General features: G+C 39.0%; 1 protein-coding gene across 1 annotated transcript in view; it reads right to left on the reverse strand.

Annotated features, from left to right (window-relative positions):
- The window catches only part of RAC3 (Rac family small GTPase 3), a 296,914-nt gene that overhangs the window by 128,457 nt on the left and 143,216 nt on the right, over positions 1-25,241 (reverse strand). The window contains exon 2 of the mRNA XM_044068215.1: positions 2,471-2,542. Within this exon, the coding sequence (XP_043924150.1) occupies positions 2,471-2,542 (72 nt within the window). The remainder of the gene's footprint in view (positions 1-2,470; positions 2,543-25,241) is intronic.

Below are 25,241 nucleotides of genomic sequence, written 5' to 3' on the forward strand. Positions count from 1 at the left end.
GAGCTAAACCCACACATAAAAATGCTATTTAACCTTAGCCTTACTTCGGGATATGTACCTGAACACTGGCATACAGCAACAGTGGTCCCACTCCACAAGGGGGTGCCTCTACAGACCCTGGAAACTACCGCCCCATAAGCTTAACTAGCCTGGTCTGCAAAGCTATAGAAAGAATCATTATGGAACTCATAAACAGAGACATAGGGGACCTACAGACACTTGACCCCACCCAGTTCGGCTTTGTAAAGGGCAGATCCTGCCTTTTAAACCTGGTTGACTTTTTCGAAACAGTCACTAGAGCCATTGATGAGGGCAAAGCAGTCCATACAGCATACCTGGACTTGGCTAAGGCCTTCGACACAATACCCCACTCAGGCATCATAGATAAGCTAAACAGCTTAAAAGTAAACCCTTATGTCACTAGATGGGTTGCAAACTGGCTAAAGGACAGAACCCATAAAGTTAAAATCGCTGGAGCAATGTCAGACTCAAAGCCAGTCACAAGTGGTGTCCCACAGGGATCTGTCCTGGGACCCCTCTTGTTCGGCATTTATTTCTCAGATGTTAAAGCAAACATGGGAGGGCTGTGGCTGACAAAGTTCGCAGATGACTGCAAACTAGGCGCCATAGTCGATACACCAGCAGACACACACATCCTACAAAAAGGCCTCACTGAAACGGACAACTGGTGCTGTAGTCACGGCCTTAAACTAAATGACAAAAAATGTATAGTCATTCCTTTTGGAAAAAACAAAGTACCCACAAATTATCACATAGACAGCAACCCACTGAGTAAGGAAAAAGTAATCAGAGACCTAGGGACCCAAGTAGACAGAGACCTCTCATTTGACACCCACGTTGCCAAAGTGGTTAGAAAAACATTCTACCTTGCACACCTCATCATGAAGGGATTCACATCCAGATCCAAGGATGTCATTGTACCCCTATATTCCTCCCTCATCAGACCCATGATTGAGTACAATGCCCCATTTGGTATGTACCTCACCCGGCATTTGCAACAGCTGGAGAGACCACAAAAGTACCTCACCAAAAGGATCAAGGGTCTCCAACATATGTCTTATTCTGCCAGACTAAAGAAACTTCAGCTCTATTCAGTAGCATACCGCCTGCTCAGAGGTGATCTCTGCCTGACGTACAAGGCCATGTCCAATCAGGATCTGATGGACATGCTCCACCTCAAAAATCCAAATCCATCAGGACCACGAGAGCTAAAGACTTAAACCTCAGCACAAGTATGAATAGGACATGCTGGAGGGATAGATTCATAACCCAGAGGCTTCCTATGCTTTGGAACAGGATCCCAGTTCGTATTAGGCAGAGCCCCTCACTGACTCTCTTCAAGAGAAATCTTGATGAGTGGATGGGAGATCGTAAGTTTACCCCAGGGGTCACATCTGTGTCACTGCTAGACAGGGGCACAGTAAACTAATTCTATTATATAAGGGGACCTTCATTGTGTCACTACTAGACAGAGGCACAGTATTCTAGATTTATTCTGTACATTTTTGTACCATTTCATGGGGTGGCAAAAGCCACATCACTATGGCTAGGCTTACAAATGCCCCAGGGCAGATAGCCTAGTACTATACTATGAAACTATGAAGCACATTGCTGCAGTCCCCTGCCAACACAAAACCAAGCTGTGTTGTATGCAGGCCTACTGGTCTGGGCTTCAGCCTTCCTCTGCACCATGGGTAACACCATCTTTACACTTTTTTTGTACCATCCTAACTTCCTATGTCTCTGCACTATTACCTGCTGGGCTGGGATGTGCCATCATCCAAAACACAGCATCAGGTCTTTCTGCTGTTTAGTCCAACCCTGGTGATGTCACTGCCCATTTACAACACAGGTGATAAGTATTTTACACCTGTCTTTTCCTTATGGGAGCTATTACCACAATGAATAAGCAAAATATAACAAATAGAATAATGATAAACACATCTCACCACTGATCATCCCCCTAATTCAAGCAACAATGACCATTACTCCATGCAAGTCATTAAGGCTCCTGGAAAGAACTAGATAAAAATGTTGTGATGGTCTTTGTTACTCTGTCAAGTTTCTAGTGTTTTCTTGGTTATTTTTCCTCTGTGAGCACTGTGCTACAACTCAGCTGTAACAGCTGTACTAGGTATAACCTGGAAACCAGTCTTTAGCACAGCAGCTAATTAGGTGCTAATCTTTGCCAAATGGATTTTTTCATTAGATATGTGCAATTTCTAATACAATCATGATGAAAACACAGTTTGGGAGGCTAGTCGTAACATAATTCAAATGCCATTCAAACATGCTGTTGAGTATGCAGCTCATACATACGTGCCCTTATAGCTACTGCTTGACTTAGACAGGTCAGAAAAGAAATAAAGTCAAACAGAACTCTTGACAACTGGAAGAGACAGAAATATAAGCAGTCTAGTCACTGCATTACGTCAAATCAGATACTTACACAGTGGGGATGTACTCTCCAGGAAAGGCATTGGTTGTGTAACTGATGAGTAGACAGGTTTTACCAACGGCACTGTAAGGAAAGAGAGAGAAAGTTACATCCTAAGCTCACAAGGACAATCTCTACACAGCTGGTCTGCAATGAACATTCTATAGAACCATAATTTTGCACATCTGAGACACATCTACATCACCCTACGTCTACATGACTGAAATCCACACATCTACTTATCCACCCCCCCATTTTTGGTTTGAAACAGCTTTGGGCAGATGGTTTCTCTAACAAAGGCTATATATATATATATATATATATATATATATATATATATATATATATATATATATAAAATATAAAAGTATAGCTGCTTAAGATATTTACCATAACAATAGATAACTTATTCTTTGTCATCTTTCGGGATGTCATATGCATAACCATGTCCAGCATCACAGCTGCTAGAGCCGCCCAGCAAAGATTTTTGTTTTGTATTTGTAATGCTATAGGCAGCTACAGCCCCTGAGTGGGAGAACCATCCTATCACATACAACCCAAGGCAGTGTTTACTCTCTCACAAGCTAAAGTCTGAATATCAGACTATAGGCAAAGAGAAAGGAATGGGGATCCTAAGTGAAAAACAGTACTGGTAGATTTTTTTAGCAGAATCTAGAACAGAAGTTGCTGTTAAAAAAGGGACAATTAGTAGGGCATATAAAATATTGCATGACAACTACAGGAATCAATCAGACAAGGTTAGAAAGGACTGGGAAAAGAGACTGGATAAGCAATTCATAAAGAAACAATGGGAGGATATATGTATGTCTCCCAAATATGAATCAAAGTCTAGAAGATTTAGTATTTTTTTTTTTGTTTGGAAATGTTTGTACAGATATTTTATACCCCAAGCAGACTCCAAATAATTTTTCTTCAGGTAAATTGCAAATGTTTGCAGCCTGATGGGGAAGAAAGTGATAATTGGGGACACATTTACTGGGTGTAATGAATTGGCAGACTTTAAAATTTTCATGCAGACTACATTGTCAGAAATACTGGGTGAGCAAATAGGTGTAACTAAGGAAATGATTTTTTGAGCTGTGATACAGAATTGGAATTGTGTAGACATAGTAAAGCCTTGCTGACTGTAATTTTGGAGGTTGCCAAAAACACAGTTACTAGAAAATGGAAAGCAAAGTCTAAATCAAATGTACTAGAAGTAGTGTATAGTAACAGAGATTAAAGAACAGAAAGCAAATTACATAGAAAAAATGGGAATTGTGGGAACAATATATACAAAATAATGTTTTGGAGGAGGAATGAGGTTCAAGGGAAGGAAGAAATTGAATGAGATATGCAATGTTCAAATGACAATGACTGTAAAGTAGATTATATGTGATCATAACTCTCAAATGTTCTGCAAAACATTTTGCAGTATGTCCAGATTTTTGCCTCATATTTTTGGTCTGTTTTTCATAAAATTGTGGTTTTCTGGCCAATTAGTGGCAAATCATTAAAGACGTGAAGTTAAAATTAATGAGACATTTGAGTTTCAGACTTCTTAACTTTCGGAAAATTCATGCCAATGCAAAACCTGTTATTCTATCAACTTTCTAAGTTTGTAAGAGCAATATTTAAAAATTGTCCCTAGTTTTGGGCCTTTGTCTCACTTTTATTTACAGCTTTGTCCAGATTTCTTGTTCTAAGAGGTTGAGAGGTGTGTATGCGATGTATAATGTTTGCAAATGAAAATACATCAATATGGTTTGTTTTAATTTATATAAATGTATGATTGCCTGTGTCATAAGTGGTAGTTCAGTTGCCTGTGTCATAAGTGGTAGTTCAATAAAGTTGTTTCCTGTTTTAAAAAACAAGCCACAGCTCTATAAATATTCAACAAAAATCAGGCTTTTCACTTATTATGCCAGCAAAGGTACATTTTGAATAATGACTAAACTGTACTCTAAAGAAATCAATGATTCTTCTATCACATGAAAAAGCAGACAGATATTGTATCTTTCATGATAATGCATGGGAAGTGAAATATTACTAGACAATAAAAAGGAAATGCACCTTTCTAGGTGAACAAACTAAGCTGTACTATACCTCAACAGACACATACATTTTACATTGACAGCTATAACTTTTGCTGACAGATAGTTAATCAGCACTCAGAATGTCAAACCTAAGCGATCACACTGGCATCCTATCATAGACAGTAGACTTGGAGGGGAGTGGGAAGGTGACTGTTTTACTCACTTTTTTGCTCTTTCCAGTTTTGTGCAATTTCAGAATCAGTAAATACACACACACACACACACACACATATATATCTATATATATATATATATATATATATATATATATATATATATAGTTTGGAGGTGTGGGGGCTTGAGATTGCCACCACATCAGGGAGTTGCATGTGGGCTTGTTCCCTTTCAATATTTTTTTTCTGTGTGCGTTTTTTTACAGTCTTTGGAATGTTGCTGTTCTGACTAGTAATCTCCCATGATTGCTTCAAATAGCACTGTGTTGATTAAATGAGGCATGATAATTAATGGTGGACCCTTTGTATCAACTACTATTTGTATCATCTGGTTGTGTGTTTTTAATAAAGAAGATTTGAGTTGAATTAGCTTGTGCTTCCCTACTTTCATTAGTGAATTTATACTTTGGAAAGTTTTTAAAGAAAGTAATTCTACTACCTGTTATTAGTTGGGATATTAACAGTATGGTTTTTGTTAGGTGCCTGAACTCTAGGGAATCTTAGATCTTATTTTTGGACCCAGTATATTGATGTACAGGGTTTGTGAGACTTCGAGGGACACCACGGAGACTGTTTGTTTCAGATCTAATAATACAATACTGTAGGTTAAAGCGATTCGAATTCCAGCACATCTTTGATTATTCCCAGTTTAAGATAGTTCATAATATTTTGCATAAACTAAACAGAAATCCTTCAATACTACATATTATACAAAAGTATAATCCTTCTAGATAAGTCAGATCCAAAACAGAAGTGACATACATTATAAATCTGGAGCATTTCTCCCCGGGCCTCCGCTGAAAACAGGCTCTGTGGAACCTAGTCGGACATTCCCGGTCAACAAATGTTAAATAAAAATAAAAATAAAAATAACATTCACTATGAGGAATCCTTTCATTTGGTCCTGGAACTCCCTACTTACACATAAACAAAACATTAGATAATTTCTAACCAAATTAAAAATAATTTTATACACAATTAGAAATACTAGTGAGTAAAGCACTGACTAAAATATTCCCAGACAAATAACACTATAACACCTTAGCTCAACAAATTGTACTACAGTTATACATCCTAAACAATATACTGACTTACTAGGCATAATGATATCTTTCACACTATGCTGTTGTGTTGATGTATCTCTCTTTGATTTGTTGTGTGGCTTTTTCTTCAACATTCTACAGTATTACATTGTAATTAAATATTTCTGTTGCACCTTATCAGTGCTGTTTTACATAGTGAAATTCTATACGATTTCTGAAGATTAGCTATATCAGCACGCTGGTACTGTAAATGGGTCATTGCTGAAAAGGAACTAAGACCAGTCCACCCACCTGGTTATCAAAAGGACAAATAAATAATAACAACAGAGGCATTGTGGGCCTATACTGTGACATGGACTGCACACACCCCTGCACAGGAATAAGATTAGGATATTACAAAATGCTCCCACTGCTGTAATGCTAAAAGTGTATAAAGTGTCCTAATGGCTGCTTTAATGACATCCCACTCCTTACAGCTAGTCTTTGGAGGAATTCCCAGGCAAGGAAACATATGGACTGTGTCCAGCTGCTGGAAGGCTTAATGGTCATCAGACATAGAGGCAAAAATGTGATCTAGTCCAGAATGTTTCAGAAGTCTGCTTTTCTGCAATTTTTTAAACACCTTTGTTAAATTATAACTTAAGACATAGGTTTTCTTTCATTGTAACAGTCATCAGTGCAACATTACATAAATTGCTGCCTTTCTTTAAACTTTACCCTCGTCTTCTTGAACATTACTCTGCATTTAGAGAATGGGAAAATTGTACATCAGCACCCTGATTGGAGAACGAACGTTCTCCAGCAGGGTACTAATGTAAAAGTAATGCCCACTGCTAAACGAGTCTGCATGGCAGCATATCAAGCAGCCATGGAGCACGGACTGAAAAAAACCTAACAACCGCCATTATTTTACGCTCACTAAGCAGCGCTTTTACTATTTAACGAGTATAAAATAATGAAGAAAATTAAAATAAAAAAGTGTGTATGTGTTTGTCTATGTGTGACTGTATGTGTGTATGGGAGTGAGGGATCTATCGAGCCATTATCTTACACTTGCTAAGCAGCGCTTTTGCTGTTTAGCGAGTGTAAAAGAAATGAAACCGAAAAGTGTGCATGTGCGTGTTTATATTTCTGTCTGCATGTGTGAGTGAATGCATGCATGAAAACAGAACAGTGTGTGTGTGTGTGTGTGTGTGTGTGTGTGTGTGTGTGTGTGTGTGTGTGTGTGTGTGTATGAGAGAGAGTAAAGAGTGAGAGTGATCCCTGGCAGCAAAAGCATCAGTTAAGAGGTTTGCATACCTTTTTATACCTCATAACCTCTCGGCACAAGAAATCTGGACACAGCCACAAATAACGAAGGATAAACAACCAAAAATAAGGACAGACTTTAAATATTGCTCTTATAAACTTAGAAAGTTGTTAGAACAACAGGCTTTCCATTATCATTTATTATCTGAAGGATTTGAAGTCTGGAACGCAAATGTCTGTCATTATTTAATGACTTCAATCCCCAGTGATTTTCCAGAAAACTACACATTTTATGAGGATGGGACCAAGCATACGAGCCAAAAATCTGGACATTCTGCAAAAATCTGGACAGTTGAAAGGTATGCTCTGTTGACTCTTAGCTCAAAATATCTGGATAAACCTAAAATAAAGAGGGAAGAAAGACTCAAAAATAGGAACAGATGCCAATTACTGATCTTATAAAATTACAGACTTGTTTAATTAAAATGATTTGTGTTGGTATGAATTTTCTAAAGAAAATAATAGTCTGAAACTCAAATATATGCCATTATTTAGTAACTTAAATCTCCAATGACTGGCAACAAATCAAATGTTTTTAGGAATAAGGGACCAAACAATAAAGTAAATATCTGGATATTTTCTAACTGTTATAGTTTGTATGTAAAGTGTTTCCTCCAACACCATTAACATATACTACAGCAAATTTGCAAGTTCGAACCATTAGGCGGAAGAATTATTTTACATAAAAAATATATATAAAAAATAATATAGTACTTAAAACAATAAATAAGTAAAACACAATTTTACAGAGAGACCATTCTCTAGGTCCAATAATGCCTTCCAGGGTGTGTGTTTTGTGTAATTAATGCATGTCCAGGGGTGTAGAGGCTATCCACCTTAATTATAATAACACACCCTGGAGATTATTACTGCTTACATATTATTCCACAATTTCCATTTACTTCTACGAAATTTGCTTCTTCCCCTTTCTAAGGATCTCTCTTCCAGTTCTTTTACTCTTTTGCAATATACAATAGTCCAAATACAGTTGGTTTAGACTTCAATTTCAGAATTAAACTTAATAAGGCTTTGCTATGTCTGGATAATTCAGATCTGGTGTCCCGGCTCAAAAGAACATTTCCTTAGTTACAGCAATTTGCTCACCCAATATTTCTGACAGAGTACTATCTAGGGGAATTTTTGAAATCTGCCAAATCATTACACTCTCAAAGCATATATTCCCAGTTACCTCTTTCTTCCCCATCACACTTTGCTTTTCAGCATCTTTGGGATGGAACTAGTGGCCAGCCAGAGACGGATCAAGGTCAAACAGGGCCCTAGTCAGGGTAATGGACTTGGGTCCCCAACCATACCAATATCCCATTACTTGGCTGTCTCTCTCAAATTATCATAAAACACTGTTGAAACATATTGCCTTTAAGTTTACAATAGTCACAGACATTTGGATTTAATTTAAATTGTATTTCAAATTGTACAGCAAAAACACTCATAACCACTTATTAAACAAAACATTCTCACATTAAAAACCAACTTAATATGAGAAACAGTAAAATTTTCTTCCCTTGAAACTCCCAGTTATTGAAAACACACCTGACAACCCACTAAACTGTAACACTTGTGCTTGGATTCATAGCCAAATAGCAGATAGTGAGGCAATGATTAGTGGCTATGTGAAGGGTGTAGCAATTTGAAAATACAAATGTATAACACATTTGCTAACAGTCTGCCTACTGGACACAAGTGTCCCTTTTTAAGTGCAGCTGAAGAGTACTGTCTGGTGAAGTGACTTGGTCATAGTCCCATATTAAACAAATGAAGGCCGAGGGAATCAAACCCTGCATTACAGGAAGCAGCTATTTAACAGATCATAGCCTTATTCCACTGCACTAAGTGCCAGACAAACTGCTGTAACCCAACATAGTGCATTTCACACCCACATGACTGCAATAACAAGCTAAATTAAAAATATATTCTCAGTTAAAATAATAACAGCAAGCCTGTGGCCTTCATGTTGTCCAGTTTATTCACAGCCAAATAAATGCACTCAGCCAAATAATAAATACACTATCAACAGTTAAAACAGGATTGTACCCAAAGAACATATCTCATAATGATGCTCCTGTTTACTACAATCTGCTCCTTTCTTTACACCATCAAGTACAGTGATGTACACTTACCATAAATGTAGATGTTCAAGTGTGTTCTGTTGCAGTCATCACATTTGGGTTATCTGCCTGCAGGTAGCCCTCAGCCGGCCTGAATACCAGAGTCTTCGGATTTCTGCATTGGATGATGTCACTTCTTCCATGACGTCAGGTCATCAGGGGTATAAAACATGCAGCTGACACCATTACATCAGTTTTTCTTGCCCCAGATGTCAGGTGCCCCCACAATAGGATGCAATTATATGGTATGGAACACCCCCAGCAAAAAACAAACACACATGATATAATATATGCCAAACAAAAAGGAAAGGTAAAAGTCAAGAGAAGTCAGGGGGCTGGAGGGAGGATAACCAGGACTGCAACAGTGAAGACACTCAAACATCTACATTTATGGTAAGTGTACACAACTGTACTATGTTCTTCATGTTTCACTGTTGCAGTCATCGCATTTGGGTTGATTCCCAAAGCTAAGGAAGGGTGGAGGTAGTTAAAGAGCATTAGGGCTAGCAATGAGGCCCTGTAAAACTGCTGTGGCAAATCCAGCTCTGGATTTAGAAAGGATAGACAGGTGGTAATGCATGGTGAAAGTATGTACAGAGCTCCAGGTAGCAGCTTCCAGGATGGCCCTGGTAGGGATTCCTCTGAGAAAAGCCATAGAAGTAGATGCAGCCTTGGTGGAATGTGATCTTATCCCCTTTGGGGTAGGTTTTCCATGGTGCTTGTAGTAGAAATGGATGCAATGGGCTATCCATTTGGAAATGGTTTGCTCTGAAATGGCCTTCCCCTCTGCCCCTGCAGCAAAGCTAACTAGCAGCTGGTCAGATTTTATGAGAGGTTTAGTCCTGTCCAAATAGAATCTAAGCTGTATGTGCACATCCAGAGAATGCAGTATCCTTTCCCCTTTATTTTGCGGATTAGGGAAAAAGTAGGCAAACGAATGGACTGGTTTAGAGCCACACTAGACACCACCTTGGGCATAAAGGATGGATTAGTCCTGAGGGAAACCCTGTCTGCATGGAAGATAATGAAGGGTTTCACTGCCAAGAGGGCCTGCAATTCAGAAACTCTTCTTGCTGAAGTGATGGCTATAAGTAAGGCTGTTTTCCAAGAAAGGAATTTCAGCTCTGGTGTAGCAGCTGGTTCAAATGGGGGAAGAGTTAGTTTTTCCAATACAAAGTTAAGGTCCCAGGCTGGAGTGGGAGCTCTCCTGGGGGGGGTCTTAAATTTTTGGCCCCTCTAAGGAATTGTTTTAGCAGGGGATGAGAGAAGAGGGGTGGCTCAGTATTATAATGAGCTGAAATGGCAGAGGCATGAATCTTAATTGAAGAGAAAGACAGGCCCTTGTGGAGCATTTCTGTTAAATAATCTAGAATATGAGGTAAGGTGGGCACCGTTGTGCCCATCCCCTTAGCCTGCCTCCAGGAACAGTACCTTTTCCACTTTTCTGAATAGGATTTTCTAATACTAGGCCTCCTTGCCTCAAGAATGACATCCAGCACCTGCTTACTGAGGGTTGCCAGAGGTGAGCTCAGGGAATTAGCCAGGCTGCAAGGTTCAGGGTTAGAAGCTGAGGGTGCAGAATCTGACCCGCCTGCTGGGACAGCAGGGAAGGGGTCTGAGGCAGGTGCCATGGTTGTAGCACTGTCAGACTGCACAAAAGGGGGTATGAGTGCTGGCATGGCCAGTCTGGTGCAATCAGAATTGTCCTTGGCTTGTCCTGTTTGATCTTTATTAGAACCTTCGAGAGAAGAGGCAGAGGGGGAAGGCATAAACTGAGAGGCTTTCCCAGGTAAAGGACAGGGCATCCACTTTACAAGCTTGACTGTGGGGAGTTCTGGTGCAGAATTTGTTCAATTGGTAATTCTGAGGGGAGGCAAACCGGTCTACCTCTGGTATCCCCCATTTGTTCCTCAAGAGCTTGAATATTTTGGGTTCCAGTTTCCATTCTTGTGGTTCCATGAGATTTCTGCTTAAGTCGTCTGCCAGTGAATTTAGTTTGCCTGGCAGGAATTGAGCTTGTAGGCTCACTTGGTAACTCAAGGGTGTGTTCCACAGAGCCATGGCTAGTCTGCAGAGTGGGTAGGAATGGGTTCCCCCCTGCTTGTTTATGTACCACATAACTGTGGTGTTGTCTGTCTTTACCAGTAGTTGCCCTGGAAGAATAAGGTCTTTGAAGGCTGTCAGAGCATTCTGTACATCTAACATTTCTTTTTGATTGATATGCAGATGCATCTGTTGTGGGTTCCATTTGCCCTGAATGCACTGTCCTGCCATGTGAGCCCCCCCATGCATAGTCTGATGCATCTGTTGTTAGGGTTTGGGCGGCAGGGGTAGAGTGAAAGGGAGTCCCTTGTTGTGATAGCAGGCCTCTGCCCACAAAAGGAACTCTACCCTTAGACAAGGAATGATAGGAATCATTGTTTCCAGGTCCTGAGAATGTTGACACCATAGACATTTTAGGTACCATTGAAGTTTCCTCATATGCAGTCTTGCATATGGAATTAACAGAATGCAAGAGGCCATGAACCCTAGTGCTTGCAGGATTTTCCTTGCATATAACTGGGTTTTTGTGTACAATAGTTTGAAGTAGGTTGTCAAATAAACTTGTTTCTCTGGAGTGAGGAATGCCATCTGGGAAGTTGTGTTCAAGTTTGCTCCCAGGAATACAATCTGTTGGCAGGGTACTAGGTGTGATTTCTTCTCATTGATGGTGTACCCCAGTGAGGTTAGAAGTCCCTTAACAAATGCCAGGTGTTATAATAGCAAGTCCTGGCTCTCTGCTTGAATCAAACAATCATCCAAGTATGGGTAAATCTGAATATTTCACTGCCTGCAAAATGCAATGGCTGGAGTTAGGCACTAGGCACCCTGGGCACAGCAGATAAGCCAAAGGGAGGTGCAGAGAACTGCATGGAGCCTGCCCTGAAATGTAGGTATTTTCTGCAGGATTCCCTTATTGGAATGTGCAGGTAAGCTTCTTTTAAGTCTAGGGTTGCCAGCCAGGCATCCTTGGCTAGCATAGGAAGAAGCTTTTGAAGAGTTAGCATTTTGAATTTTGGAACCACCAGAAAGGTGGTGAGAATATACAGGTCCAGGATAGGATGCCAGGAGTTTTCTTTTCTGGGAACCAGGCACAGTCTTGAATAAAAACCTTGTCCCCATTGTTCTGCTGGGACAGGTTGAATAGCCCTGATACTGAGGAGAGAGAGCACTTGTTTTTGGGGCCTCCACCCACTGATTTGGGGGAAGGTCTGGCCATCTACTTGGGGTCAGGAGTGAGTGGAAGTGGAATCTGTATCCTAGGGAGACTGTGTTTAAAATCCATTTGTCTTGGGTAATGAGTTTCCAGTTTTTGGTATGCAGGGCAAGCTTTCCTCCTAAGGGAGCAAGTAGTTGAGCAAGGCTTGGAAGAGGTAAGGATAAATCACTGTGCCATTTTTCCATAGGGGGGTGGCTTTCTACTCCCTGATTTGGGAGTGGGAGCCCCCCACTGCTTAGATCTGTGCATAGCCTGAGACTGAAGTCTTGGTGGTCTACTGCTCCTGGGTTGGGATTGAGAAGGCCTGGAAGGGACTGGAAAGGGCCAGTTCTTTGAAAGCCAATGCCTACTGAGTCTAGCTGGCTGTACTTGTAAGAAATCCTTAACAGCTTGCATAGATTTAGCTTTTTCCTCCATTCTTTTGAGGACGACTTCTACTTTGTTGCCAAAAAGGCACTCTTGGTTTAAAGGTGCATCCAGTAATTTAGCTTTAATATGATCTGGCAAGTTTTGTTCCTTAAGCCAAGCATGCCTTCTAAGTACAGACCCAGTGACAGCAGCCCTGCAAGATGCTTCTAAAGCATCAAAACCACATTGCAAAGTATGTTTAACAATTTGGTCGGCAGACTGCATTAACTCTTGTAAATCTTTGTGTTCAGCACAGTCAGGAATCAACATAATTTTCTGTTTAAGTAGTCCCATAATATGCTGTTGATACTTTAACATATGAAACTGGAAATTTAAAGCCCTAATGGCCAAAATAGCAGAAGTGTATACCTTCTTACCCTATCTGTCTAAAGCTCTAGAGTCCCTATCAGAAGGGGTAGGATTTTTGGCAGTAGTAGCCTTAATGCCTTTTGGCCCTTGGGAAATGGTCTCTGGATCTGCAGTAGGATTTTTGAAGAGGAATTTGTGAGAATCAGGTACTCTGTATTACCTGTCAGGCTTCCTGGGAGCTGGAGGCAAAGTGTCTGGGGTAAGGCTGGATTCTAAGAAAACATCATCTACAATCTCCAGAACAGGAGGGATAACTCGAGGCCTGTGTTGAGGCAGTTTTAAAAATTCCCTAAGTCCCTTTTTGGACTGAGAATAGTCCTGGTTTTCCCAGTAGAAATGCTCCCTAAGGGTATGCAAGGTTTCACCAAAAGAAAAATCTTCTGGAGGGGAAGCAGAGGGAATGGAATCCTCATAAGTAGATAAGGGTAAATCTTGGTAGTCAGAAGGAACAGAGATATCAGATTCCTGATCAGAAGAATCAGAAAGAAAATCAGTTCTATGTCTCTTAGAGGGGGAAGGCTGGCTTCCCCTAATTAAGGTAATAAGGTCTTCAGCCATTCTAATCATTTGTTTTTGAGGCATATGGGCCTGAGCATGCGCGTTGGTCATCGGTTTTCTAGGCGTACTGCGAGCGTTAGGCCTAAGGAATTCGGTATTCTTAGCTTGAAACAAAGTCGTCAATTCAATATGAAAATCGGTAGGCCTGAATACACCCTCAGAAGCCGGTGCCTGCACAGCGTCTCTGGACCCATCCAAGGTAGCGACATCCGCAGGTTCTATAGTCGAAGAAGTATCTCGTGGCATACTGGACTCCGAATGGGTCTCAGTAGAGGCCTGCAAATCTGTAGTAGTGGGTATTAGGGGCTGCAAAAGCGCCTCACTGAGTACTGGCAGACTGGCGACTAGCTTAATGGAAGTGTCATCGGCAGTTTTGGACCTATGCGGTCTGTCTCTGTCTTTATCCTTACGTTTTTAAGGAAGATCAGTAGTCGGATGGCTTAATGAAGCCATTTCGAAGAACGGAGATCGAGAACGAAAGTATTTAGCTACAAAAATAGCTCGACGACGAATAGTTTGGGCGTTGAACAAGGCACAAAACTGACAGCGAGGGACATCGTGGTCTGGGCCTAAACAGGTGACGCAATAAGAATGAAAATCTCTATGAGGTATTTACTTTCCACAGATAAGACAGTTGTTAATTTTTTCTGACATCGATTAGAGCAAGAAAAAAGGATCCCCAACTGGGTCTTTATCTTTTTGAAGACTTCAGGTCTGAAACTCGAAAATGAAAATTTCAGGAGTCGGGCGACCGGCACTTGCGAACTGTTTCTGCTTCGGGCACTGCACGGCAAGAAAGTTTGATGTAATGGCATCGGCTGCATGTTTTATACCCCCTGACGACTTGACATCATGGAAGAAGTGACAGCATTTGACGCAGAAATCCAAAGACTCTGGTATTCAGGCCAGCTGAGGGCTACCTGCAGGCAGATAACCCAAATGTGAAGACTGCAACAGTGAAACACAAAGAACATCTACCCTGGGATGCAGTAACCAAGTATCTGTACACATCAAACATTAGGTAGAGATCAAGTGAATGTATACATTCATGAATAATGGCCCAGAAATGTATCTTAGCTCACTAATGTCAGAACCATACAGTACAAACCACTGCAACTCCCATTTGCCTTCTCAACTTCTTAGCCCAAGAATCAGAGAAAAAAAAGCAGGAATTTTAAGTATTTATCTTATATATATATAAAACTGATGAAACAAGAAGCTTTGCACTAGGAATCGTTTTCTGAAGGATTCAAAGTCTGAAATGCAAGTCTGTCATTATTTAGTAAATGCTGTCAAAAACAACTTGCCAGAAAGCCATACATTTTACAGGAAACTGATCAAAATGCCCACCAGCTTCTTTGCTTAAGAATTCTGGACAAAGACAAAAATAAAGGGGGAGGGATAAATAGTATATTTAAAACTTGTTAACCAGGGAAACCCATTAGACTTTTTTTTAAGGGATGACCCATGAGTACTGTCTGGTTAAGTAACTTTCTCAAAGTCATACAGTAGGCAAATTGATGTGGAAGGATTTAGACCATGTACTTTTGACTTCAGGAAACAGTTCATTAACAGTTCAGAGCTTTAAGTACCAGACAACTGTAACTAACTTAAAACTTTATCAAAACAACAGGTGTTGCATGGACATATTTTTTTAAACAATAAAGAACTAGGAAACTCAAATGACTGGCATTATTGACTGATGTAGTCCTCAGTGATTTTCCAGGAAAAAAAAGAAAGTTAATGAGGGGCAGGGTATAAAGGCAAACATTCACATAAACAGTTGACAGAAAACACAGTTATGGCTACTTACCATAAACGCAGATGTATTGTATTTCACTGTTGCAATGGAAACCAAAGGGGAGGATTCCCAAAGCTATGGGGTGTAGGAAGTAACAAAAATATTTTAAGCAGAAATTAGAATGCCCTTTAGGACTGCAGAAGCAAAACCAGCCCTAGATTTGGAGAAACTGGGAAGGTTATAGTGTTTGGTAAAGGTGTGGATAGATGACCGGGTGGCAGCTTCTGAAATTTCCCAGGTGGGAACCCCCTCTAACAAAAGCACTGGTTGTAACAGTAGCTCTGATGGAATGAGAGTTGTCATGTGGTGAAATTTGCTTTCCATCCTGTAACAAAAGGGAATACAGCTAGAAATCCACTTTTAAACTGTTTGCTAATAGGATTTCCCAGATTGTTAGTAGGCGAAAGCTACAAAAAGTCGGCTGGCCTTCCTAACTGCTTTGATCTTGTCCAGACAGTACTGGAGTTGTATATGAACATCAAGTGAATGAAATATATGTTCCTTCCTATTTTGGGGATGAGAAAAGAATGTAGGGAAGTGAATGGACTGACTGAGGGTAAATTCAGAAACTACCTCTGAACTGAAAGAGGAATTAGTCCTGACAGGAACTCGGTCCTTGAGAAAAATGAGGAAGGGTTTAGTGCACATGAATGCTTGTAGTACTGAAACCCATCTAGCTGAGGTGATAGCCACTTGGAAGGCTGTCTTCCAAGAAAGAAATTGAATGTCAGCTGTAGTAGGAGGCCTCAGATGGATAACATCCTTAAGGAACTGCTTCATAAGAGTTTGGGAGAAAAAAGAGAAAAGAGGAGGCTGCATAAGTAGGCATGCAGACATGGCTGAAGAGTGAATTTTAATAGATGAGTAAGAGAAACCAGATGTGAATAAATGAGAAAGGTAAGCAAGCCCATGGTTGATCTCTGCTGAGCTTGGACAGACATTCTGTTGTTGGCACCAAACAGAAAACCTTTCCATTTTGAAGTGCAGGAATTTCTTGTACTAGGCGTCCTGGCTTCTTTTAAGATGTGCAAAGTAAACACTTTACTGAATTATCATTTGTGACATAGGCAAACATATTTACATAAAAGAAATCAAACCATATCAAGTTCACATTTCCAAACATTATACATCACATATATTGTTCTATTCAATATGATCAAACCAACATTACGTAATTCATTCAGTTCCTGCATTCTCTTAAACCATATTCCTCCTATTTTCCTGAACATATTTCTCCCACAATTTCCATTTTTTTCTATGTAATTTACTCCCACCCTTTTCTAAAGACCTCACTTCCTGTTCTTTTATCTCTGTTACAGTCAGTATTCACTACTTCAAGAATGATTGGTTTAGACTTTAATTTCCATTTTCTAGTAATTGCTTTTTTGGCAGCCACCAGAATTAAACTTAACAAGGCCTTACTATGTCTAGACAATTCAAATCATGTATCCCAGCTCAAAAAAATAGGTTCCTTAATTATACTCATTTGCTCACCCAGAATTCCTGACAGAGTACTCTCTGGGGAATTTTTAAAGTCTGCCAGCTGATTACACTTTGAGAACATATGATCCCAGGTACCTTTTTCTTCCCAATTTCATCTCCAACATTTCCCATTTACCCAAGGAAAAATCTCCGAAGTCTGCTTGAGATATCAAAGTACCTAAGCAAATACTTCCAGGCAAACATCCTAAATCTTATAGATTTTGTTGCATATTTGGGAGCTATAGTTATGCCTTCCCACTGTTTCTTTGCAAATTGCTTATCTAATTGCTCTTACCCATCTTTTCTGACCTCCTTTGATTTATTCCTATAGTTATTTTGCAGTATTTTATATGCCCTATTAATTATTCCTTTTTAACAGGAGCTTCTGTTCTAGATTCAACTAAATACTCAACCAGTGCAGGTCTTTCATTAGGGATTGCCCTATCACTTTCTCCTTGCCTATACTTTGATATCAATCCCTGATGGGGCAAGCAATCTCTTGCCTGCAGTCCAAATGTCTCCTTGGCCTCTTCCCATTCTATTACCTTTCCATTTTTTCCCAATACTTTGGCTCCTTTGCCAGCCTTCTCCAGTAAATTCCATTCCCCCTCTTGCCAGTTTTCTGTACCCCTAATTGCAGTTATCCCTATAGGCAGAATCCCCTTTCTCCATGCCCATGTTGGCTTAGTTCTTAGCATACGTGCTGCTAATTTATGAATATACTATGTATCCATTTTTAATTTCTCCAAGTCTTTTGGATTTCTATTACCATGACAGGAATGGACCCCATTCCTAGGTCAAAGTACAATTAAAATTCATGAAATTAGTATTGTTTCAGTCTTTGAAGTCAGCCAGATGTACTCTAGGCAGCACCCATAATGTGCCCAGTAATGATGACTTCTGCAATTCATACGATGTTACATGTAATGGTAACATACATACCTCTCAACTGTAAAGATTTTTGCAGAATGTCCAGATGTTTGCCTCATATTTTTGGCCTGTTCCTCATAAAAATTGTGTTTTTTTGACAAATCACTGGGATGATCTAAGGATTAAAGTCACTAAGTAATGCAATGTATTTGAGTTTTAGACTTCATATCATTAAGAAAATGCATGCTAATACAAATCCTGTTATTCTAGCAATTTTCTAAGTTTATAAAAGCAATACTTAAAATATGTCCCTATTTTTGGGCCTTTGTCCCCCCATTATGTCAGGCATTGTCCAGATTTCTTGTGCTAAGAGGTTGAAAGGTATGGTAACATATCTAAATACAATGGAAGATTCTTTTTTTATAAGACCCATTGCTCCTACTACTACTACTGGAACTGTCTGGGTATCTTTCTTCCACATTGCTTTCATTTCTGCCTGCAAATCCTGATATTTTATGACTTTGTGTCTCTCTGTACACAAGACACTAATCACTGGGTGTAGCAATTTCAATCATCAATGCTACTTTTGTCTTCTTTTCATGGACCATTATGTCTGGTTTTCTTACATCTATCTTTTGAACCGTTGGTAATGGGTGATCCCCTGTTATGTAGACTTCATCATTCTCTATCTCTATCTGTGTGGCTCGTTTTTTAGCTATTTCAGTACCATAATGTTTATACAATCCCCAGTGCAATAGTCTTGCCACATTATTATGCCTTTCAGTATACAGTCCTGTTGCCATTAGTATGTTACAACCAGCAATGAGGTGTGTGACTGTCTCCAATTCTGTTTTACAAAACCTACATTTGTCTGTTTCTTCCCACATATTCAATGGACTTTGTAAACCAATGTGCGGGTAGCCCACTATCTTGGTCCACCAATATTAACCTTTCATCTTTTGGTTTGAGTTCACCTCTCCTTAACCATTCTTGCATTCAAGCTTGATCAATATGATGTTCTTCCAGAAGTTTTCTATAACTGCAACTATATTTATGTATTTTCCACATTTTTTTGCCTTCTCATCTGATCCTTCACCTTATATTCTTTCTTTTGTTTTTTGGGACATTCAGTTGCCGCCTGATTTTTATCTATTTCCATTCCTGCTTGACGTCAACATGCTTCTGCTAGACTAAGCAGGGAAGTCATCTTAGATTTATTCTTCTCGTTTCAATTTGGGTCCTGTGAGGTCAGAAGATATGTGTGCAGTCCCACAGTTGCAGATCTATACATGTAATCAATTTCAAGGAGGCCCATCCCTCCTTCAGAACAGGGAATATATAACCTTGGTATGCACTGATTTTTATAAATCATTTGGTGAGCATGAAGCATCCATCTTGTTTTCCTGTCTAGTCTATCCAGTACAATTTAGGGCCAGTCAGTCACTCACTCCAAAACTGTAAGTTAAGACAGGAAGAGCAAATTGGTTTATATAATTTTGTTCCTAGATGTCAACGCTGTTTTCAGGATTAATTTAAGTCTTCTAAAATATTCCTTGCTAAGTTTTATTCACATTTGTTCATGTTTTATTGTTGATCCTTCATCAATTCCCAAATATGTATGCACTCCCTCTTGCTCAAGTTCTATTATATCGCATTCTTGTCCCAAAATTATGTTTTCCTGGTGTTGGACATTTCCTGATAAAAAGGTTGCTTTTGCACACTTATTAAGACCAAATGACATTCTTATACCATCTGAGAAAGTTTTGACTACTTGCAGTTGTGCTTTCAGTTCCTCATCTGATGAGCTGTACAGTTTTAAATCATCAACAAAGAGATGAGAAGTCTTTACACTTTGTTGTTTTCTAGGAGCCAAATTATAGTCATGGCCTAATCTAAGTAGACACCTTAGTGGGTTAAGGGCAAGAAAGAATAGCAGGGGTCACAAGGAGTAACCCTGGAATATCCCCCTTTGGATTTTTATCCCTGGAATAATGATTTGTCCTTTACCATGACTTAACTGGAAAGTGGTATGCCACTGTTTCATGACCACTGTAATGTAGCTGATCAGTGTAGGATGTATTTTATACATTTTAAGCACTCTTTTATCCATGAATGTGGGATACTATCAAATGCTTTTTTATAGTCAATCCATGCCATGCTTAGATTCTTCCCTTTTCACAGTTCTCCATTATGACTTTATTTAGCAACAGATGATCTTTTGTTCCATATGACTTTCTTTTATTGCCCTTTTGTTCTATTGCCATGAATGAGTTTTCTTCAAAATGACTATAAACTCTGTCTGCATCAATTCTGGTGTATAGTTTATACGTTGTTGGAAGGCAAGTTACTGGTCTATAATTTTTAGGGTAGCTTGCACGTTCACTCATAAGCAGGAGCATTGTTTTTCCTAGGTTTAGCTAGGTTGGGGTATGTTGAGGGTACGCATATAAATAGTTCTTACTCATGGCTAAATCTTCATTTAACCAGAAGTTAGGTACTGCATCTGGGCCTGGTGTTTTCCAGTTAGAGGCTTTTCTTAACTTTGTTTCAATCTCTCTGGCTGTTACTTCATCCCCTCTCTTATCCTGTACCTTTGAACTTCATATACTTTCTTTTACTTCTTCTATCCATTTAGCATCTTTGTTATGTTCTACAGTGTCTTCATAAATACTTCTTTAAAATGTATCTATTACTTCTTTTTTGGGTGGTCTTTCAATTCCTTGCACCTTGTTTCCCAATTCTCCATAAAACTTTTTGGGGTCATCAATAAATTGCTTATCTTGTACTTTTCCTTTATATTTATCTGTGTATCCTATGTTTTTCTGCCTGTGTTGATACTTTTAGTTTATTATTTGCGATAGTACATGATAGCTCCTGATCCATTATAATATTGCACATTGCTTTTATCACTTTTTTTTATTATTTTATTATTATTTTATTATTTTTATTATTTTATTATTTTATTATTTTATTGATCTGATCCCTCTTCTATATTCTTCTAACAATGACACTTCTTGTCTTAGTTGCTTTATAGTTTTCTCTATTTGATACTTCCATGATGGTATTCGATTTCTCCCCCTTCCTTTCCCTCACTACCCTGTGTTCTTATGGTAGAATTTTATCTATTACTAATTTAGCTACACAGTGATATATCCTGTTTACTTCTCTTATATCACATGGATCTTGATGGATAGTCCTAATTACTGTGTTCATTTGTTTTCTCAAACTTCTGCCCTTTTGGGTTTTATTGACCTTCTTCAGTTTATTTCTTTCATCGATCTTAATGTCTATCTCTATTAAATCAAGCAACTCCTCTTAGCTCATTTTCTTCTAAACTGAGGGCGCATTTTTTGTTCTACACCTTCTGCGGGCATTCTTTAGAAAGTTCTATAGCATCTTCCTGTGGCACATTCTCTTCAGTTTCATCCATTGCTCTGTCATATGGAAACTCACTGACCTATCAATCCTCAACACTGACTACTCCAGAGTTGCCACAGTTTCCTGTTCTTTCCTTGCTGTCCAGCTTCAAGTGAATGCTTACACTGGTTTCCTGTGGAAGGCTCCAAAATATCTTCATATGGCAATTGACCGGTTGCTTCCCATTCCACTGGTTTCTCCTTAATTTGGACGTCTGTTGCTCTATCCTGCTGTGGTACTTTCTGAGTTAGATGTTCTACTCTGAATCATTCACTTCGTAGGTACTCCTTAACCTCAGTTTCTATTTCTTTAACTTCTCCATTACTAATCTTCATTTCTGCTTTTCCTCTTTGTCTTATTTTTTGTATTGTAAAGTTTCCATGTCTGGATTCTTTTGCCTATATTCTCTTCAAATATCTTTGGTGTTGCAATTTTTGTATCAATCAGTTTTGCTTTCTCATTTGCATAAATATTACACCATATTACATCTCTTTTTCTTTCCCATGTCCATATTTCTTCTTCAGATGTCTCCTATCTTCCTATTTCTCCTTACTTTGGGGACTCATTCCATCATGTTGTGAGGTGACCTGTTTTAGACCTTCTACACCAAATCCTTAACTTCACAGGCATTCCATAACTTCAGCTTCTATGTTTTTTTAACTTCTACTTTACTAATCTTCTTTTCTACATTCCCTCTTTGTGATATTATTTTCTTTATTGTGAAATTTTCCATATCTGTATGCCTTTGCCTATATTTCTCCTTTGAATATATTCGGGGCTGCCTTTTGTACTGATTAATTTGGCTTTTAACTTTGCATAGATATTGTACCATATCAAATCTCTCTTTCTTTCCCATGTCCATATTTCCTTTTTATACTTTTCAAAAATCTCCAGGTTTTGTATATATTTTTGCGCTTCCTCAGATGCTTCTTTTTCCAAACAGATCAAAATTTCTTGGTCTATATAATGTTTTTCACAAATCAGCTGTATTAATGAACACACATTTTATTTGAGGCTTCTGATAGTTTTTCTTATGAAATATTTTTCTTTCCTCTAATTTCTCTCTTAATCTTTTTGTATATATCTCGTATCTCAAAATTCTGGGCTTTTTGCATAATAGTAACAATACATAATTTATTTCTTATCCTCAATAAACCACTCAGTCATCTTTATGGCTCTTTTTTGGCCTTCCAGTTTTTGTGATTTTTGTGGACCGCTACTTCCTTCTACAATGGGGGGGGGGGCATCCTCTGCCTGGGCCTGGCCTGGCCCCATTGTAAGAATGTTTTTATATTTTGAGGATCCTACACTGTCATTTTTTGTAGTCCTGGCACCAGTGTGCCTACCAGGATAGGATATTGTGCACCCAGCTATCTTTTTTAATTTTGACCCACTTCTGTCCATGATATATTTTATATAAAATACAGTTTCTATATCAATGTTGTCTTGGTGAGATTTTGTGGGTCCACCTTGTGAAGGTGCTCACAAGACTTGAGGATGAATTCAGTTTCAGCAATGCTACTCTCCTTTGCTTGCTGACTTACCATCTCTCCATTCGGACCACAATATTCTGTATGACTGCTGTTATTCTCCAAAATCCCACTCTTTTCATATTTCTTGAAGCAGCCCCCTGCTTCATCATCATCTCTTTCCACTCTGTATTCTAGATTTCTGCCTGTGTTATATATAAGAACCTTCACTGTGTAACTTTAAAATATCACTTCAAATCAGGCAATCCTAAATGCGCTTGTTGTATTGAAAGGATTAACTTATCCTACTTGACTCTTTCTCTCTTTCCCTCCTAGATAAAATCCTTCAACTCTTTATTCAATACTATCCACAACTTCTCCTATGGTTGATAAAAATATGCCTGACCTGTGTATAAAAAAGGGACTAAAAAGATTTTTGCTACTAGTATCTTGCTATCCATATCCACAGGTAACAAATTCCCATTTCTAAGTTTTCATATTATCTTTCATTTAGTCTTTTCCCACATATCCTTAGCTACCATAAAGAATCCCTTTAACCATCACTCCTAAATACTTCATTTTATCACATCTCCATAAATATGGGTATTGCTGAACTAATTAATGTGTGGGTACCTAGTTTACAGCTACAGCCTTTGATTTATCTTCATTCATTTTATATTCCAAGAAAACCCAAAATTGTCTCAGAATGTTCCACAGCACTGAGATGTCTTTTAATAATTATATCAGGTGAAAAGTAATATCTTCTGCAAATAAAGCCAACTTTTCTTGAATGCCATACCAATTAGATCCTTGAATTTCTGGGTTGCTTATTTTCTTTGCCAACAGTACTAAATACAACACAAATAACAAAGGGGAAAGAGGACACCCCTGCCTGGTTCCTCTGTTCAGACACAACTTATCAGACAGTAACCCTCCCACTTTGATTTTTGCCTCCGATCCCTCGTATATCCTCCTAATCTTATTACTGTATCAGGAAATGCAAATGATTCCATTTCCCTACTCATAAAATCCCAACTTACTCTGTTGAATAGCTTTTTTGCATCAAGACCTGCCAACAACAGTGGCATTTTCTTACATTCTTCTTCTCTCTCTGGATCATCATTGTTCTATTAATGTTGTCACATGTTTGCCTCCCCTCTACAAAACCACATTGATCCATATCTTTCAATTTTTGGCAATACCTTTGCCATCCTTTTAGACATTATAGACATAAACACTTTATAATCATGGTTTAAAATTGAAATGAGCCTACATGAAGTTGGATCAGATGGGTCTTTACCATCTTTAAGTATTACAGCCGCTACCGCTTTCTTCAAAATACTGTTAAAAAATCCTTCCAGATCTTTATCATGTTTTTCCCCTCCTGGCTTTCAAACTTCCACTGCAATACCATCTATTCCTGGAGACTTTCCTGCAGTTTGGTGGTACATCTCCATTTTGATCTCATCTCCTCCTATTTAAACTGTTAATTGTTGAGCCTCATCTACCTCTAACCATGGCATATTTAAGTCCATAAATATTTTCATTTGTATTTTTTATTGATTTCCCCACTTCATAAAATTTCCAAAATGTCTTTAATACCTCTGCAGTACCTTAGGTTCATAGGTAGGTACTAGACTATCTGCCCGAGGGCATTTATAAGCCTAGCCAGAGTTTGTCAGCTTCCGCCGCCCCATTGATTAATTAACTGAGCCTCTGTCAAGAAGAGCCAATGAAGTGATCCCAGGGGTGTATTTTCTGTTACCCATCCACTCATCAAGGTTTCTCTTGAAGAGTGTTAGTGAGGGGCTCTGCCTAATGTAGTTAGGAATTTTGTTCCAAAGCATGGGGAGTCTCTGTGACAGGAATCTATCCCTCCAGCATGTTCTACTTATTGTTGAGGTGAGGTTTAGCTCACTAGAGCGAGTGGCTCGCAGTGACTTGGATTTCTTTAGGTGGAGCATGTCCATCAATTCTGAGTTGGACATGGCTTTGTAAGTCAGGCAGAGATCACCACTGAGTAAGCGATATGCCACTGAGTACAGCTGGAGGTTTTCCAGTTGGGCTGCATAGGACATATGTTTGAGACCAGTAATCCTCTTGGTGAGGTACTTTTGTGGTCTTTCCAGCTGTTGGAAGTGTCTTGTGAGGTACATCCCAAATGGGGCATTGTACTCTATGATGGGTCTGATGAGTGACGAGTAGAGGGGCACTATAACCTCTTTATTTCTAGATGTGAACCTTTTAGTAATTAGATGGGCTACATAGAAGGATTTCCTAACTACTTTCGCAATATGATTGTCAAAGGAGAGATTACTATCTACCTGGGTCCCCAGATCTATTATTACCTCTTCTGTATTAAGGGAGCTGCCACCTATGTGGCAATTCATGGGTGTTTTGTTTT

This window comes from Protopterus annectens, chromosome 4.part0 (assembly GCF_019279795.1).
Source record: "Protopterus annectens isolate FY-2018-M chromosome 4.part0, PAN1.0, whole genome shotgun sequence".
Classification (NCBI taxonomy): Eukaryota; Metazoa; Chordata; order Ceratodontiformes; family Protopteridae; genus Protopterus; species Protopterus annectens.